At 44.8% G+C, this 17,099-nt stretch overlaps 1 protein-coding gene across 2 annotated transcripts in view; it reads left to right on the top strand.

The window, feature by feature from the left end:
* The first annotated feature begins 3,432 nt into the window (after window positions 1-3,432).
* LOC131108925 (A-type potassium channel modulatory protein DPP6-like) overlaps window positions 3,433-17,099 on the top strand; it is an 82,453-nt gene continuing 68,786 nt past the window's right edge. Inside the window, exons 1-2 of one of the 2 annotated variants that reach the window (XM_078792432.1) lie at window positions 3,433-3,581; window positions 4,044-4,355. In XM_078792432.1, coding sequence (XP_078648558.1) covers window positions 4,299-4,355 — 57 coding nt within the window. In that variant the 5' untranslated portion in view covers window positions 3,433-3,581; window positions 4,044-4,298. Of the gene's footprint in view, window positions 3,582-4,043; window positions 4,356-13,437; window positions 13,841-17,099 lie in introns of those variants that run through there. The other variant, XM_058060369.2, reaches the window with a different exon arrangement.

Below are 17,099 nucleotides of genomic sequence, written 5' to 3'. Positions count from 1 at the left end.
ATTGATGGTGCCGATAAAAACTGTGTCACCGCGTAGAAAGGCTGATTATGACACTCGGCATATTGGAGGGGGTAAGGGAGAACAAACCTGTGCTTGGATATAAACTCATTTGCACATATGGACTGTATGGTGCTGATGAAGCCAGACTACTGCCACCTGCTGTTGCAGAGGAGTATTGAAAACTGTCCAAGGTGCTGAAACCAATTTTATTCTTGCGAAATCTCCTGTTGAGAGAATAACTCATGGTCCTTATGGCCCGATATCAAATCCTGCGTCTCATTTCCATACGTGGATCTCTTGGCTGCCGTATCGCTGTTTCCGCTCTCCTCCCCCTCCGGCCCCACCGCCCGGGTGCCTTCCCGAGATTCATTTAGGAGGATTTCATTTGGGCACAGATCACATTTCCTGCCGCTGCTGAAACAGATCCGTTTAAGATGAGGATTTCCTGGCAGGACAATATTACAACTCTCGGGAGTCTATCTATTATACAGTTAACAATGACACGTTTCACACAAGGCAGATTAATCCTCCGTGTGGGTGTTTGATGCTCAGAGAGTTTAACATAACCCCCAGCGCCATCTACGCTACTTCCCGGCGCAAGAAAGCACCGTTTGATGTCATTCCGAGGGGCGCTGGCAGACAGGCGGCGCGTGTGGACTGTGGATTGGCCCACAGCAACACTAATCCCTGAATCCATCAGGCGACCTTTTACTCATCTGGGCTTGTTTGAAAGTCAGAATCAGAGGCTGGAAATTCTCAGTAGTTGACTGCTGACATCGGTGCATGTATTCACTAGACACACGCTTTCAACAAGATATACAGCATATGTTTGCTACCATTTTTGATGGACTCCTTGCTCAGAGGCAAGGAGGAGTTCTTTAAGGGATCAGCTCCAAAGCTGCAGATGGCGCTATAACTGCCAGGCCTATTGGCACAACAAAAAGTCAAAGAGAGTTTGATTGTTTTTGTTGCTTGATTAATCACATGTTCACGCTTTTAACATGTCTGGAAAGGAAGCAGATCTTATTTGAGTGTAAGGATTGCTGTTTACGCCGCACGGTGGCCGAGTGGTGAGCATGAAGGCCTGGGTTCGAATCATGCATGTGTCAGTTTTCTTCAAATTAGCTGGGATAGGCTCCAGCATACCTGTGACCCTTGTGAGGATAAGCGACATAGAACATAGATGGGTTGCTGTTCACTAAGACTGAGAAAAGAATACGCAACGTCTGCTAGTGGATTGATCACTTGTTCAAGTCCCATTCATTTTACTCCATATATAGATTGGTATACCATACGGTTAGCATGCGTGTGTCAAATCCACATTTGATTAAAATCCACTTGATTGTGCCCTGAACTCCAGCATTATTCAACACTAATTGAGCAGTGGCTCGTGTGATGCCAACACAAGGTGCATAGATAAGCACATAAATAAAAGCGTCTTTGATGAGATGAAGATGCTATCGGGCCTCCACAATGAGATTATCCCGCACTGAGCATTATTGTGCATAAATCCATTATGTGCTTAGAGCCAGGCGGGAAAGGAGCAAATTAACATTCACCAGCGTGTGCAGCTGCGTCGCAAAAGGTTAGGGGGAAAAAAAACCATCAAGATAATCTCTGTCATGTCTTTGGAAGCTTTGCAGGGGGAAGACGCCCCCTCCTTGGATTTTACCTTTCGACATTTCCAATTTTTCTGAGAGGTAGAAACTCACTCCTCAAGAGTTAAGGGGAATTGAGGAAACTGCGGGCTTGTTTCCTCGTCTTAACAAGCGTCGACAAGATTTTGGCGGGTGTTTGTGGGACTTTTAGGAGGCCAAAGGTTGGATTCCAGCTTGTTCTTCCGCACAAAATTAATTCGCCCAAAGGCCTGCAACTCTTGTGGAAGCCTACCATTTTCTCTATTGTATATTTCATTAGCTTAGTGTTTGTTCATATTTGTGCTGCCGTACTCTGTATGTAACCAGGCACGCCCATAAAGGAGGTCTGTGACATCACAGTGAAAACGATATAATCGAGTTAGAAAAGTTAAAAAGCACAATAGGTCCCTTTTAACGGCGGTTGGTGTCACATGGAAGCGCAAGTCAAGCGTACACACCAGGATGGGATGATCACCTTCACACGTGACTACCCCGCGCGTGCTAGCAGATCAAATGCACACCAATTCATTTTAGCAAAACCAAACAGGACAAGTGTGAACACACCTTCAATGAAACACTGGATCTCTCTCACAGGAAGATGTGCTGTTAGTCGGGTTTTAATGAAGATCTCCACACAGCACGCCGCCAAACGACTGCAAGTCAGCACTTGTGCCTAATGGAGTGTGGAAAAAACAATCAAGGTTCACGGTTGCTGCATACCCGACGACAATGTCATACAGAGAGGACTTGACGGGAGGCACGGAGCTGCCGGAGTTCACCTTGGCGCCATGGAGGTGAGTCTCGCGTGGCACTCACCTGTCAGAACAATGCAAACAAGCCGCTTGATGGCTGTCCTGATGTAGCTGCTGTCAATAGGATGATCCTTGCTCTTCTGATACCTGACACTCAAGGTCTACACACGGCCTTGGATGTGCTGGACACGCGGAGGCCGCTTCATTAGGCACACCGTCCAACCAGATCCAATGCAAACATGATGAAGATAATCATCATCATGTTTGTTATTGTGGTTTGCTAGATAGAGAAATTATTTCAATTATGGCAACAATACAAAATCTAAAATCATCACAATGGTTTCAGATTGCGTGCACATTAGTCTAAACTACAAAGCTGCTTGACAAGATTTGTCTTTTTTTTTTAAAACAAAACACTCGAAATCAACTTAGTTTTTAATACAAATATTTATTCATCCGTGTCTTGAAACCTAACTCCATTATCCAACTCATTTAAATCAATAAAACTTAAAAGGCTAAACTGCCATTTACAGATTCAAATAACCATATACGTATTATTGCAATGTTACCTTCTCAGTCAGGCGTCTTAGTTGGTGCAAGCTGCTGCTTTACACACAGAGAGGACTCTGCTTCTTAGACGCTGTTGACAAGTGGAATAAACAACATTGTAGTGACAAATAATGAAAATATCATGTGTTAAAATATGTGAAATTAAAACAAACGTTTATTTGGTTATACTTGGATCATTGGTAGAACACGTACAATATTTTGTACATTAAAATGACCACAGATGCGGTGAACTAACCTTGCTCCAAAATTTCTAATCCTTCCAGTCAGGTTTCAGTCATTATTGATATATTTTCAGGGTCTGGACAAGCTCTTCTTATTGCTGAAATTTTGCAATTCAGTTCCATTGAATACCATTGAATCCATTGAATCACAAAGAAAAACTCCCGCTCCGCGACAGCATCCACCAGGTCGATAGCATACTTCAACCGCGTGTAGTTTAAGCTGTTCCCATGGCTTAGAGGACACTGCTGCTGCCAAAATAATCGAATAACATATAAGGAATGAATCATTACAGATTTAATAAACATAAAAAAATCTCCTGTTCTGCAACCGAAAACACCTCCACAAAGCTCGCAGTTGATAGCTGGCTAGCTGGCAGGCTAAGCTAGCTGGCAGGCTAAAGGTAAGCTAATGCTAACGTCGAGTATTTCATATTATAACACTGACGTAAACAGATGAGGAAATGTGCCAGAAAATGTCAGATAAACATATGACCTGCCCATATGGTTCCACGTCGATGAATTTCCTTGTTAGACGACTGTCCATGTCGTCTTCAACCGTCTCATGTGAAAACCTTGCGCCCTCAAACTTGGCCTTGGGAAGTCTGAGTGCGAAGATCCTCCGACGCATGCGCAGAATGGCCACAAGGTGGCCAGGTTCACTGCTATTACCCAAGCACATTTTACTATCTGGTATCAGGTTGTAAAATCAATAATGTGAGGATACAAAGTTACACACAATCATCAAGTAAGGCATTAAATAAATAGTGAGATTTTAGAGTATAAGAAGTTAAATAATAAATCCTTGGAATATTTAAATTAATATGTGAGGTAATAATTACAGGGCCAAAAATCTTTTTTTCCAGTGTGACGCTGATATCCTAGCCTCGGTATCGCTACTATCGACATCGGGATCGCCCCCACAGCACCACCAGACGGTTCCACGCTCACACCGAGGCACGCTGCGGTGAGTCGGTTTGCTCGGCGAACGGCGACGTTTCTTCTCACCAGAAGTTGTTCTGTCAGCACAGGACGTCTTGTGGATCCAGCGGAAGACGAGCCATCAGCAGCTGTCTTGTCACCGCCAACTTCGAGGCGTTCCGGGGTCGGAAGTTGTCGCCATGAACCAAACAGCAGGGGCCACCAACGTTTACAGGAGGTGTTCCAAAGCAGGGAAGGTAGGAGCAGTGATGGGAATTTGAAGCACCGACGTGTACTTTATATAGTTTCATTGTTGTACTTGTGTTATGTGGTACTTGGATACACTTGGAGGTACTTTTTAAGCTTTGCTCGCCGCTGGGCGAAAAAAAGCCACACCTGCACTGGGAGCTTTTTAATTGGCGTGGGCAGGTCGATACAAACGGTAGTGGATATCCACGGTCGTGGCAATGTTGGTCGATACGATTAGGTTTTCGGTTGTCTGTTTTATTTATTTTTTGTATTATTATTACTATTATTTAGTGTTTTTGCTTTGTGGTGTTAAGTTTGCTGACGTTGCAGCTCATTACTGGTTGGTGGTGCCGTACCAGGATTTGCACCAGTCCCTACTTTTGAAGCCCTTATGCTGGAATCTTACGGTAAATGTGTTTCTCGGTGTTCTTATTGACACGAAATACAAACATGTCCGTAAATGATATAATAAAGTCATGTGGAAGACATGAAGAAAAGTAGAAAAGGTCTTTTTAGAAAGTAATGGCGTCTTCCAATCAGCGCAAATGAACGTCAGCTGCGTTGCTCCCAACTGACTGCCCTCGTAATAAAAGCTAGGACTTGTATTAGTTTATTGTGTAAGTGCACACCTGCCAACATGTATGATAGTTGTTGTACTCGGCATACGGTTTGACCCTTGAATGCACCTGGATGCTTCACTGCCCTCCATTTTGTTGACGTTTGGTTAAGTCCGAACAGTACAGCTCAATAAATGTTTATGGTAGACCCCCAAAAGTAGAAAAAACACATCTTCAGCGTCCAGTAAGTGGGTAATGATTCCAAGTACGCCATAATCCTGTTCAAATGTAAAGCATGGAACCCTGTTAGGAAGTCCATTTGTCATTGTGCTTCACTGATAATGTTCAGCGGTCCTTGAACGCCTCATTGTTGCTCCAGAAGCACCAGCCTGGACACCTGGCAGGTTGATGATGGTTGGTTGGTTAGTGGAATAACAGGCGAGAGATCATGTGACCGCCTTCTCTCGCCTGCTAGCCCAACTCTGGGTTGCTGTACTTTAGGGCTTAAATGTGGAATGTCACGAGTAAACAATGGCAATTGAAGAGAAAAGGGTGGGGTTCTCGAGCTGAAACTAACGTAATAATTACATCTGTCACTTTTATTGCTAATGTTGATCTGAAATTGAAGGAGAATGTAGAGGGGGATCTGCAGCCTTGATGTGTCTGTGTTTGCTCCTTTTCTGCAACCAAACAGCTGCTAATGCTCTTCCTGGGAGGTTAATTGCATTTCCTGTTTTGATGCCCAGCGTCCATGCGTGCGTGTCTCTGTCTGCTTCCTACCTGTGAAGTGTGTGTTCTAATTGCGGCCACTTTCATCCCGGCCTGCGTGCGCCGTCAGGAGATGAGATGCAAGCGGGCCCAAGCCGCCTCCAGGCAGAACCTTTCAATCGTGCCCGCCGGTGGTGCCGATTCGGAGCCGCTGAAAGCTTGACGACGCTTTGATGAGTCGTGTCTCGGTGGAGTTTTTCTATTTACGGCAGCGCTGACAGCCCGCTAGGTCCGTGGGGACGTTTGTTTCTCGCTTTTGGACTTTTAATGGCCGACTTGTGATTGGCTCCCCGCGATGGGCCGCTCCATGCAGCCGGGCTCCCAGTGCCGAGCGTCTAAATGGAGACGGGGGGAGATTAGATGGTTCCGGTGTTCCTTTAAAGGAGAACAAAATGATTTTCTTTATCTGTAACGCAGCGATGTCATGTGCGACCTTCTTATCAGAGATGGGCGCCTTATCTCTAACGCGACACCAGCACAAGTCTGTTTTTCTGTACGCTATAAAGAGAAAAGTGTTGGAAAAAGAAATAAAATATGGATTTGCTCCCCTGCTATTACATCTACAGGATTTTATTTATTTATGTAGGACTTTTTGTGCATTTGTGAGGTCACTGATGATGAACTTGGGCAAACAATACTAAATATGCTGTAACTGTTGGAAGCACACAGTGTGTCCAAAGTGATCAATCATTGACATCCTGCTGGCTAATTGATTGATTATTTGACTTAGTGCGTCCCATGCATTGTGTGCATACATTTGTGATATTCTAGTAGATTGATGCAAGAGATTTCGGGGCTGGGTGGGAAAATGAAGTCATTTCAGGACGTGCAAGTTGCAATGTGAGCAGACTTCTAAGCACCGAGTTTCCCTTTTTAACCTCCCGACATATTCAGCTTTCTCTCCCTTTGTGGCTTTGTTTCATATGCTGGATGACGAGTCCAATTTGTATTATTAAACACCACCAGCCTTTTAATAGTTGTTACTGTACTGTATACGCTCCGTCTTGTTGTTCTTCATTTTATAGATTATTGTGGTGAAAAAATGATGAAAGCATTCATTTGTTTTGATGGTGTGCAGCACATGCTCTCCTGGGCTTACATTACTTGGCCACTAGGTGTCAGTGTTTCACTATAAATAGTTGTAAAGTAAGGTAGTCTTTCTGGAAGTCATGTACTATTCATCATAATTATAATCATCTTCTTCATTCTTTGTGTTCCTTTTATTGTCTGCTTGTGGTGACGACACCTCCCAAGTCCTGATGACACCTCCCGAGTCCTGGGTGTTCTTGCTAAGTCCTAATAACTTCACACTTCTTCCAGCGTTTGCAAAGCAAATCCAAATGGGACCCAAAGGTTCACCGTGCAACATTTCCTTCCTTTTCCTGTATTAAAAATCTGCACCTTTTTGTCTGGGTAGATGCTTTTACATCATGATGATAATATAAAAATAATGCAAATAAGCCAGGCATTATTCCAAGAGCTGCAGTCCTAAATGGATATTTCAAGGCGCTCAAAGGTATTTGGGTGGTAGGGCAGACTTCTTAATTACCCCCCGCCTACAAATGTGCCAAGTATTGATCCACACCCCCCCTCCCCGCTCATTACATTGCGGGACATTATAATGCACGGTTATCACTTCAGCACCCTCACAGGAGTTTATGGAAATGATTATTGATTTCCTCCCCACAGTCTGAGGTGAAATTTTATCTCCATCAGGCCGCCCATATCCGCGCTCGGGGCCATCCTTGGCTCATAAGACACTCTGGTTTTGGCCCCCGTCAACACGATGAGGCAGGAGAGAGTGTGGTCGCTTTGCTTTGAGAGGAAGACAAAAGTAGAGCTGCTGGTTATTACATCACAACACATCATAGCAATCCTTGGATACCATGTAGTTGCGCCCCCTAGTGGCTGGAAGCTGCATAGGAAACATGTCAGAATTCTCTTATCATTACTTGTATATGTCCTTATATTGTATTAATATATACTCTATTAATTGAATCAAAATTATTGATGTTTGCTGTTACAGCATTTGCTGTTTTGGATATTTTTTAGGTGTCATCCTGTCAAAGATATGATGCAAGTGAATTAGGCATGCTTCTTTTGAATGTAACTACCTGATGTTAGTATGTTAATACTCATATGAAGCATATTTGGAACCATATCATTCCATCCATAGGCAGGCGTATGTATTTATATACCTTATTTATAAGCCCAGCCAGAAGTGCTGATGTTCTGTGGTCAGATACTCCAACATAAATAGTCATCCCTCCTCTTGGATGTATTTATTCATGCCATATTATTAGATATTTTTTGTTTTGTGTTCCCAGGCTGCAGGAAAAACAGCTCCATCTGCAATATTTATAGCACCGTAAAACGTATAGACTCGCAAATAAACTTTTTACTGCTCACACGGAATTATTCATTTTTATCGAGTGTGAAAATCCAAAGACGGAGATGGCGGCGGCGGCGGCAGGGGGGGAAAAAAAAAAACATGATTAGCTTTTCACCGCAAATAACAGCCTTTGCTATTATACTTTCTTGAATTTAGAATGAGGCTCTTGCGTTGGGTCACGTGACTTCCCATCGGTCTTCACTCGGGTTGAACTTGGCTGCCTGCAAACCAATAGAGACCTCGCTCTGACGTACAGCAGATCCATAATACCCCGAAGACCCGAGAGCTGTTGTTTCCAAAACAAATATGACTTGTTGAGCTCCAATCTGACCTTTGAACTCTGACAAAGCCCCTCCCTCGAGCCAAAATGGATTTTATTCCGTGCATAGGCACTCTGACACTTACTCTGTAAGTAATCTTACCCGAAAAGGAACACCTCCTTATTGACCCTGAAGGAGTCATCTCTGCTATTTAGTGGTGGTTATTGATATTGATTGCTTAATTGATTCCCTTGCTGCCAATCACCTTATTATTATTATTATGGGATGTCATGACAACAACTAGACACACTAGTTTGACTATTTAAAAGTTTTTTAAATTGAAATGTGTGATTGGCGTTGCATACGTTTAATAAAGCACTACCGTTATCTAGGACTTCATGATGCGTATCTCACACTTTTGTACTTATACTTTTATTAGAGCCATGTAGACATGAAATAGCACCCCTATAAATCACCTTTACACCTATTTTTCTATGTTTGCTCAACTCTTATGCTGCAGGGACTCGAGATGGCTAGCTAGCTAGCGAGCTGGCAAGCTAACCAGTTGGTCTCTAATATAGTTTTTTCTAAACTAAAAAAGCCAAAACTTTACCACTTCCACATGCAATGGTTGGAGAACCCTTTTTTGTGTGTTAAGTTAATATCATGTATGGTCATGTGTCATTACCGCCAGTCATGCCTTGGACCAGCGGTGGCGTTCTACTTGATGACGCTATCTCGAAGGTAGGAAGCTCTGCTTCTTCCTACTCCTTTTCGGACATGTTGAGTTATGCAAGTGTAAATGTGATGTGGGTAAGTGTAACTGTGTTAAACCATCGCTGTGTATATCAACAAATTCATCTTTTTCATGAAATCCACATTCAGCCGTTTTCCTGCAGCGTCCGCTCATGTGACGCTCCGCTAATTTGCATGTCGCCAGCGACTTTACAAGCTGATTGATGGCCACGCTGTCGCCCCCAAAAGCCACCTTGGGCGACGCGATATGACTCACCCCCCCCCCCCCCACCACTTCGCTATCAGACTCCAAAGAATATTCCCACATAGTTAATCTTCCCCACATGCGCAGAAGATATCCGCATTGCACGGGCCTAGAAATGGAACGTCAGCCACGTCTGAACGTGAGCGATTTCAAAGCGGGCGAACGTTCCAGAGAGGACGGCAGCAAGAGGGAGTCTTGATGTCGCTGATTCCTCTGATGAGGAATGATGTCGGCGGGCTTGTAGAGAACGTGTGACAGCGTGACAAGGAATTGCATTAACTTGGAAATGATGCTATCATGCAAGAATCCGGGTGAATTGTGAGACATTTGCTGTTTTTGATTGAAATCCCCGACTCACCGAGGCTTTTTTCTGTAACCTAAATGCGTCTATTTGATGAAGTAGAGTGTCCTATAGTCGCCGGGTGTGCCGTCTACCAAGGCTAATCTCTCATTAGGTGACAAAACCGTTATCAAAAAGCCGTTATCTAGCTCTACGTGCGCCTTAAAATGTTGCCGTACTGTTGGTTTACCATCAACCGACCAGCGCTATTAACTAATTCGGTCTCAGACATTTTTCTAAAGACATCCTCCTCGGTACCCCTCAGCTATTTTTGACCATTTGAATGATGATGAGACTCATCTTTCATCAGTTTGAGCAAAAATCGGTTCCCAACAAAAAAGGAAAATGCCTCTAGAACGTATTTTTGCCACCTTGTGGCAGTTTTTACAGATTAAAGCGGCACCGGACTTGTTCTCTTCTATTGTGGAGTTGTATCATCACTTCTTTCATCACTACTATTACAACATTGGTTCTGTTGCTGCAAAAGATTAGCTAATAAATACCCACGCCGTCAAAGATTGCACTCCAACTGTAATGAGGGTTGAAATATATTAGCACAATGTTGTATTTCATAGCCGAGGAAAAGTTGGAGCGACCTCCAAGGTCAGTGTTAAAACAACACACACACACACACACACACATTATTGATTCACATTATGAGAATAAAAGAAAGATGGCATAAAAGGGCCAGCTGCTGCCGTTTTGTTTGTAGTTGAAACGTGTCCATTTAAACACCTCGCCCCGTTGTTAGTGGTCTTGAGACGACGGCGCCGCTGCCCTCCCTCCCCGCTCCATAAATCAATAACCCTCAAAGTCTGAATTTAGACGCTGCATTAAAAGCTGTGATGGTGCCGCGCCGGAGACGAGAAGCGAAGACGGCGCATCTCGCTAAGAAATCCCATTTAGCCAGGGAGTGGTATTAATTACTGTGAATAACGGTGTCAAAACAACGAGCTGGCGGGGGCATCCAGCGCCTCCCACTCCAGCTGGACTGCTGACAGCAGGCAGATAGCAGCTGAACTTGTTATCTGTGCCTTACATGCAAAGGGCGCTGTTAAAAGCCCTCGTCAACACCGCGGAGCGCCGCTTTGAGGCTGTGATTTGCCCGTGTGGGAGCCAGTGGGATCCGTCGCATCTGCTCGGTATTGAAAGAGGCTGGACGGGTGTGGGGTGTGGTCCAGAACTTTGTTTTTCTTGCGTGCTGAGAGAGTCTGTTTTGCAAGTCTCAAGTTTTTAATGCCAAGTCTAATCATAAGTCCTCCTTACCAGTCATAAGCACTGTTAAGTTTGTACCAAATAAAATACCATGACCTTGTAATTTTGCAAATTAAACAAAGACTCCCAATGCTAGCATGTGTGGCTTATTTTACCCTCATTATGTCTACTGTATTGGCTAAAAAGGGTGGAAAGGTCACTATAGGGGTGCTATTTCACATCCAGAGTGCTCTAATAGTGTCCAACTATGAAAATATTCCATTATTTCCTTTTCTAATAAGGACCCCTACTTCACGGAAGGAACCAATTTACAGCGCTAAAGGAGGGATGGCTGTAGATACTCGTGTCCAAAGGGGCGACCATACAAGCTAAGGTTTGCTACTATTTTGAACTTTGAACATACAAACTTTTCCATTGTGTTCATCCTGGCATGTGGTCTGTCTCAGAACCGGAGTGCGTCCCAGTTCCCACCGGAGCGAGCAGCGTGAGGTGATGCAATCATCCGACACAATACAAAAGTCCACCAAGTCCACCTCCTCCTTCTTTTTCTTCTTCTTCTTCAGAGGGACAAATCGATGCTTTCATTATGCCCTTAATTACGCGACACTACATCCTGCCACGTGTCACGCTGCTTCAATGACAGCCCGAGGAAGAACAGGAGCAAAGGCACACAATGTGTAATTAAGACATGAAAGCAAGTGTTAATAATTCACATCATGTTAAGTTCAATACACGCTAGCTTGCATCGCGTCTCGTACTTTTCTAATGCAATAGAAAAGCAACTTTTCAAGGCGCACGTCTCCTTAATTTGGATAAGAGCTTTGGGCTGACCTTGCCCGCCCCGAGCTGTCACAGGGACAGATCGTTACCGTCGCTAATGAATCCCGGAGCAGGAAAAAACGTCCGCTTGTGCACGTAAGGCGCGCGTTAATCGTGCAGCCGCCACGCGGGGGGTCTATTAGCAGCACGGCTACCCCATGCCGAGCCGGGGAGATAATAAAATGTCACTTTATTTGCTGCTTTTGTTCATTAAAACCTGAATGAACTCTGGATGCACTTGGAAGGCCAAAATCACATCTCGGGATGTTATTTCCAAGGCGGCGACTGTAATTATTTCCCAACTTTCTCCGCCCCGTGGTGGTCCGCGTGTGAGTTTGAATGGAACAGTTGGCTGGAACAGCAGGCGTTTGTCAGGAACTTGGACGGGATTGGCGGCTTTAACCTACGCTACATCCCAAAAAGTCAACGTAAAGTTGACTTTGATCAAATTTACTCCAAGAAGACATCGAGGGCGACTCCTGGACGCGGAATCATGGCGGTCATTATTAATGACATTACAAGCACAGGCAGCAGTTGGAACACGTGTCCAATTAACGCAATCTAATATAAATTTGATGGAGCCTGCCATTATTGGCGCCATGCACGCGTGAGAAATGAAAACATCTGACCGACCGTGCTCGGTCGCAGGGAGACGGCTAATGAAAAAAGATGATGCATGTAATAAGACACGCTAACAGAGAGGAATTTGGTGCAGTCAACGCCGCGTCAGCCTCGGCCCGGTCAACATTTACGTTCCAAGTCCAAGCGTGGCATCAACAGACCGTTAAGTGATGAAACCCGGTGGCCGCGTAATGCTAACAAGCATTAAAGTTGACGGATGGCTCTATTAAGTTGGCTGGAGGAGGCGGCTCGCTAAAGTTTATGATGATTTTAGCATACTTTCTTTCTCTTTTGAGTATCCGCTACAGCAGGGAAGCTTTCCACGCAGTAAAAGTACAAATACAACACGCCACCCACTGTCATGGATGCAATTATAGTTGGAGCCTTTATTTACCTAAAACGCGTTAAGTGGAAGCAGCCACGTTTAGTATTATAAGTTAGTATTAAACTTGAATCATGATTTGGAGTGCATTTGAAAGTGGAAATGTAGTGCTCTTTGACCACTTTTATTAGCAAGTGTATTATACAGCCCTGCAGCAACACAACCAATGTTGGAATAAGACGTGGGCAACACGGATGGATGCCCAATGAAGCTACTGCCATCTGGTGGACCACATGTTCAGTTAAGGGTTTTCAACAACACGGCAGCAACAGAACCAATGTTGTAATGACGGCATTAATGGCGCTGGTGAGTTTATTGTAACGCGTAAAGTTTTATACCAGCAGCTGAGTAGCAACCTTTTTAAAGCGCATGCAGAGGTGGATAAAGCTGCCATCTTGTGGCGTTAATTATTAAAAAAACATCAGGCGGTTGCCTCCAGCCACAGGTCATGCCAGGGGTTGTGTGTTTTTATGGTCCACTGTTTGAGAGGCATTCAGTGGAGCAACTAGACTACTATTGTCCTTGTCCTTGACCTTGGTCTTCTCATTTTTGGCTGGGATCTAATGGACCTTAAAGGATCACAGGACTTCTGAAGCATCCAATCAGATCGCTGCGATGTCATTGCTATGCGGCTCACTCGGCGGGCTGCTTTGGGCTACCTGTTTTTGTCTGATTTGTTATGATATGCTGTGATGCCGTCTTTCTGTGACATTTTGTCTTCCTCCCTCAGCAGTCCCAGTTCCTGCGGGGATGAATATTTCATGGACACGATAGGTCAGTGTTTGGAATTCTGTGAAAGTCTTGGTCTTGATTTCTGATCAGTCAGTCTGTCTTTATTGGCCCAAAAGCCGAGCCAGCGGTGCGCCGTCTCTATAAATCACACTTCATCTTCCTCCGTGACCACGCTGCTTTGTATGCACGGGGGGAGCGCCGCGCGGCTGCACATGCAACCACCGCCTCCCCCCCGCCCTCCCCATGTACAAACAGCGCGTCAGGGAAAGGCACGCTTGAGCCAGCATCGTCGTTCCGCTGCTCCTCCACGACCGAAGCCTCCACGCAGAGCAGAGCGGCGCCGCTAAAGTGCCACCATGAAGGAGAGGAGTCTGATCGAGACGGCCAAGATGCAAGGCAACGTGCTGGTAAGGACGCTTGGGCTTTTGTGTGAGCGTCTGTGTGGAGGAATCTTTGTAGCGCTTCTTTTGGACATCTGTTGTGTTTTGTGAGCATCCTGGGATTGGGAATGCTGGACGTTCACGCCCTTTTTCCCTTTTCTGTAGGATCGTAAATCCCACTTAAAGAAAGTTTGGTCCTCTTTTATGGTCGCCAAAGTAACCTTTTGCTACTGGTGAATAATTTAGTGCTGCACCTTTTTTATGATGCCTTCCAGCTGCATGGACGATCGTGTGGACAATTCCTAGCAAATCTCTCCTATATATGAAGGCTAGCGTCTTTGAATCTTTCATTTGGGGTATATTATGGTTTCTTATTGGATTTCTTGCCTGGTGGTCTTTTCCTCCATCAGGACAACTTTTTTGCTGGACTGATGTGAGATTTGACGTCTTTATAGCTGACTAAGATGGGTATGATGTTTAGATGTGTGTGTTCTTTAATTTATCCAGTTTTTGTCTGAAAATATTAATGTCTGTCACTCATAGAGGGCATTAAATCAGGCCCGACAAGTTTGCTGCCTAGACGGGCTGCTGCGAAAGGGAGAGTCATAAAATGAAGTTTGTCAGTATCATTTTTAAAATATGTATAACAATAGTAACCATTTTTATTTTTTAAGAGGAAAATTGTATTATAATGTCTAAACTGTGCCTTAAACATTTTTCCATAATATTATGGCATTTTAAAACTGTAATATAAATGTACTATTCATTTCTAATTGTAGTTTGTGTGGGGAAAAAGGCAGTTTGTTCCATATAATATTCCACCACCAACATTGTGATTGGAGTGAGGTTCCCCCTTGTAGCAAAGTTAGCGCATCACTTAGATTTGATTGATTTGTCCCTTTTCTTTAACTTTAGGAAAAATTTATATCAGGAGAAACTTTTTTTTTTAGTTTTGTTTAGAAGAAAGTCATAATTTTAATGAGTGACAAAACCGCAACGTCGTCTTGTTGAAGGTGAATGGAGTGAGGTTCCCCCTTCTAGCCAAGTTAGAGCATCAATTTGCTTAGATTGGTGCCTTTGCGCTCAGATTTGGAAAAAATGTATATGCAAAAAATATGTAAATTTTGAGTTTTTTTTCAAATAGTTTAGTAGTGTAGTTTAGTGTGGGAAAGTAAACAATGCAGTTTTCACGGTAATAAGCACTCCATTAGGAACCACCAACAGTGGAAAGTGAATGGAGTGAGTTGAGTTAGCGCTTCAATTAGATTTATTTCTTTTTGCCTTTTGGCTCCTGACTCGTACAAAGTAAAGTGGGGGGGTGTTTATCACCATTGTTTTAATGCCTTTTGCTATAAACAAAGACAATGAATGCAAAGCTACTCCAGCCAAGTGTTGTGTTTTTCATTTCCTAATCCGTCTCATGAAGTGACACATTGTTGTGCTTTAAAAAACAAAACAGGATTGTTGTGCATTTCCTCAGAGGGAAAATCAAAAAGGGCCTTGAGAAGCATTTTAGCCTGGGGAGGAAATGCACCTGCAGCGGCGTAATGGCTTCAATTTCTAAATGGACTCTTGACATGTGGTGGTCCACGTTGGCCCCGAGAGTGACGTCCGGCCTGTTAGTTGAGTCCAGTAAGCGTTGCCTGGAGGCACACTGCTGGGGGGGCGGCTTCTTGTAGGACTTTGCATGTCATGGATTGTTTTCCGTCGCGTTATTGATGTATTTGCACGCGCGTCACACTCGGGAGATTACTTCCTTGATTCACAGCCTCCCTCGGCGGCGAAGGATGCCTGACCTCTGGAGATTTAAGATGCAGCCGCGACGCATCACAGCCCGATGTTTGATTGTGACAGATTTATTACACAGTGAGCCACCCACCATCACCCCCCCCCCCACTCCTTGCATGCGTCCTCGTGGGACAGAGACAGAGTGTGGCGGCTCAGCGGGGAGTCTTGGAACAACAACATTGCAGGGATGTGCATCGAGCGTTGAGGCTGGCCTGCAGACGACGTGTTGAGATGCGGTTTGCGTCTGTCGGGGGTGGGGGTGGGGGGGTGTTCTGTTAGCGAGCCAGGACTTGAAAATGAGAGCCAAAACACCCCCGAGGTGTTGTGCCGCTGTCTGATAGTGAGAAGCCCGCCAAGGTAACGACAGCCAAGATGCTATCAGGGGAAGCAGGACCAGGGAGGGTTTCTTTATGTCTGAATTTGTTTGAACCCCGCGCCCGCCCACCGTCTACTCCACAGACACAAGGATGAGATTATTCCTGCAGATTAGATAAGAGGGGTGGAAGACCACCGCTGCCTTACTGCTAATCCGGCGTCCTTTCCTTGAATGGTGCGCTAACTTCAAAGGTGGAATGGTTTCCTGGCGGTGGTAATGGAAGCACTAATTATGTCTGTCATGGTTCTTCAAATGTCTACGGCCACAGATACTGGGTACTATCGGGGGTTGCCTACAGCCACAGCTGTTAATGCCCATGTGACCAGTGCTAATTAGAAACCATTGGTAGTTTGTAGACCAGTCATCTGGTGACCATGGAGACTGATATTGTTTGAATAGAAAGAGACTCTTCTGGTGTTCGTCCATCATAGCATCCAGGTTAGCATCATTGTTGTGTCGTCAATGACTTTGTACCGCCTCTGGACATGCACAGGAAGCCATCCAGCATTCTGGGTAATGATGTACTTGATGTCTTGTCGTCTGGTCTCCCGGGAGCGGCGTGAGAATTCAATTAGCTTCCATCTCGGACGTAAGCAGCTGGTGTGTTTGGACTCTCCGTCCATGCGTCCATCCGTCCTGGATCCGTGGCGCTCCCGCTGGTGCTCTAAAAACGCCACAAGCACTTCCTTCCCCTCTGTTGCTGTGGCCGTCTAATGAGATCATTAGAGCGGACCAGAATGAAGAAGCACCTGTTGTTGCAGGCGTTCCCCCAACACAAAGCGCTCAGAATGTTCCGTGCGCTGCTGAATGAACAATTTGTGCATCCTCGCTCGGTGATCTATTTTTCATTATTCTATAGATGCGGGCCATTCATTTGAATTAATTGGCGGTTCCGTGGAAGCCTTGTGGCCGTTTTCACGGTGCACGGTTCAAAGGGCGCAATTTTTGCTACGCGCAGACATGCTTTTTTTAAACTTAACAGGCACGCAGGCTGCAATGCGGCTCGTTACCAGACGGAATGGTCCTGAAAGACAATAAAAAAAGCCTTTAGCACCAAAGGGAGATCAGGTATAAAGTAGAAATCTTTCGTGAAGTCACCGCTATCACAGGGGCCTAATGGAT

Source organism: Doryrhamphus excisus, linkage group LG7 (assembly GCF_037039965.1).
Source record: "Doryrhamphus excisus strain RoL-2023G ecotype Guam linkage group LG7, RoL_Dexc_Guam_v1.1, whole genome shotgun sequence".
Lineage (NCBI taxonomy): Eukaryota > Metazoa > Chordata > Actinopteri > Syngnathiformes > Syngnathidae > Doryrhamphus > Doryrhamphus excisus.
The sequence above is the reverse complement of the archived record's forward strand: the minus strand, read 5'-3'. Positions and strand labels throughout refer to the sequence as shown.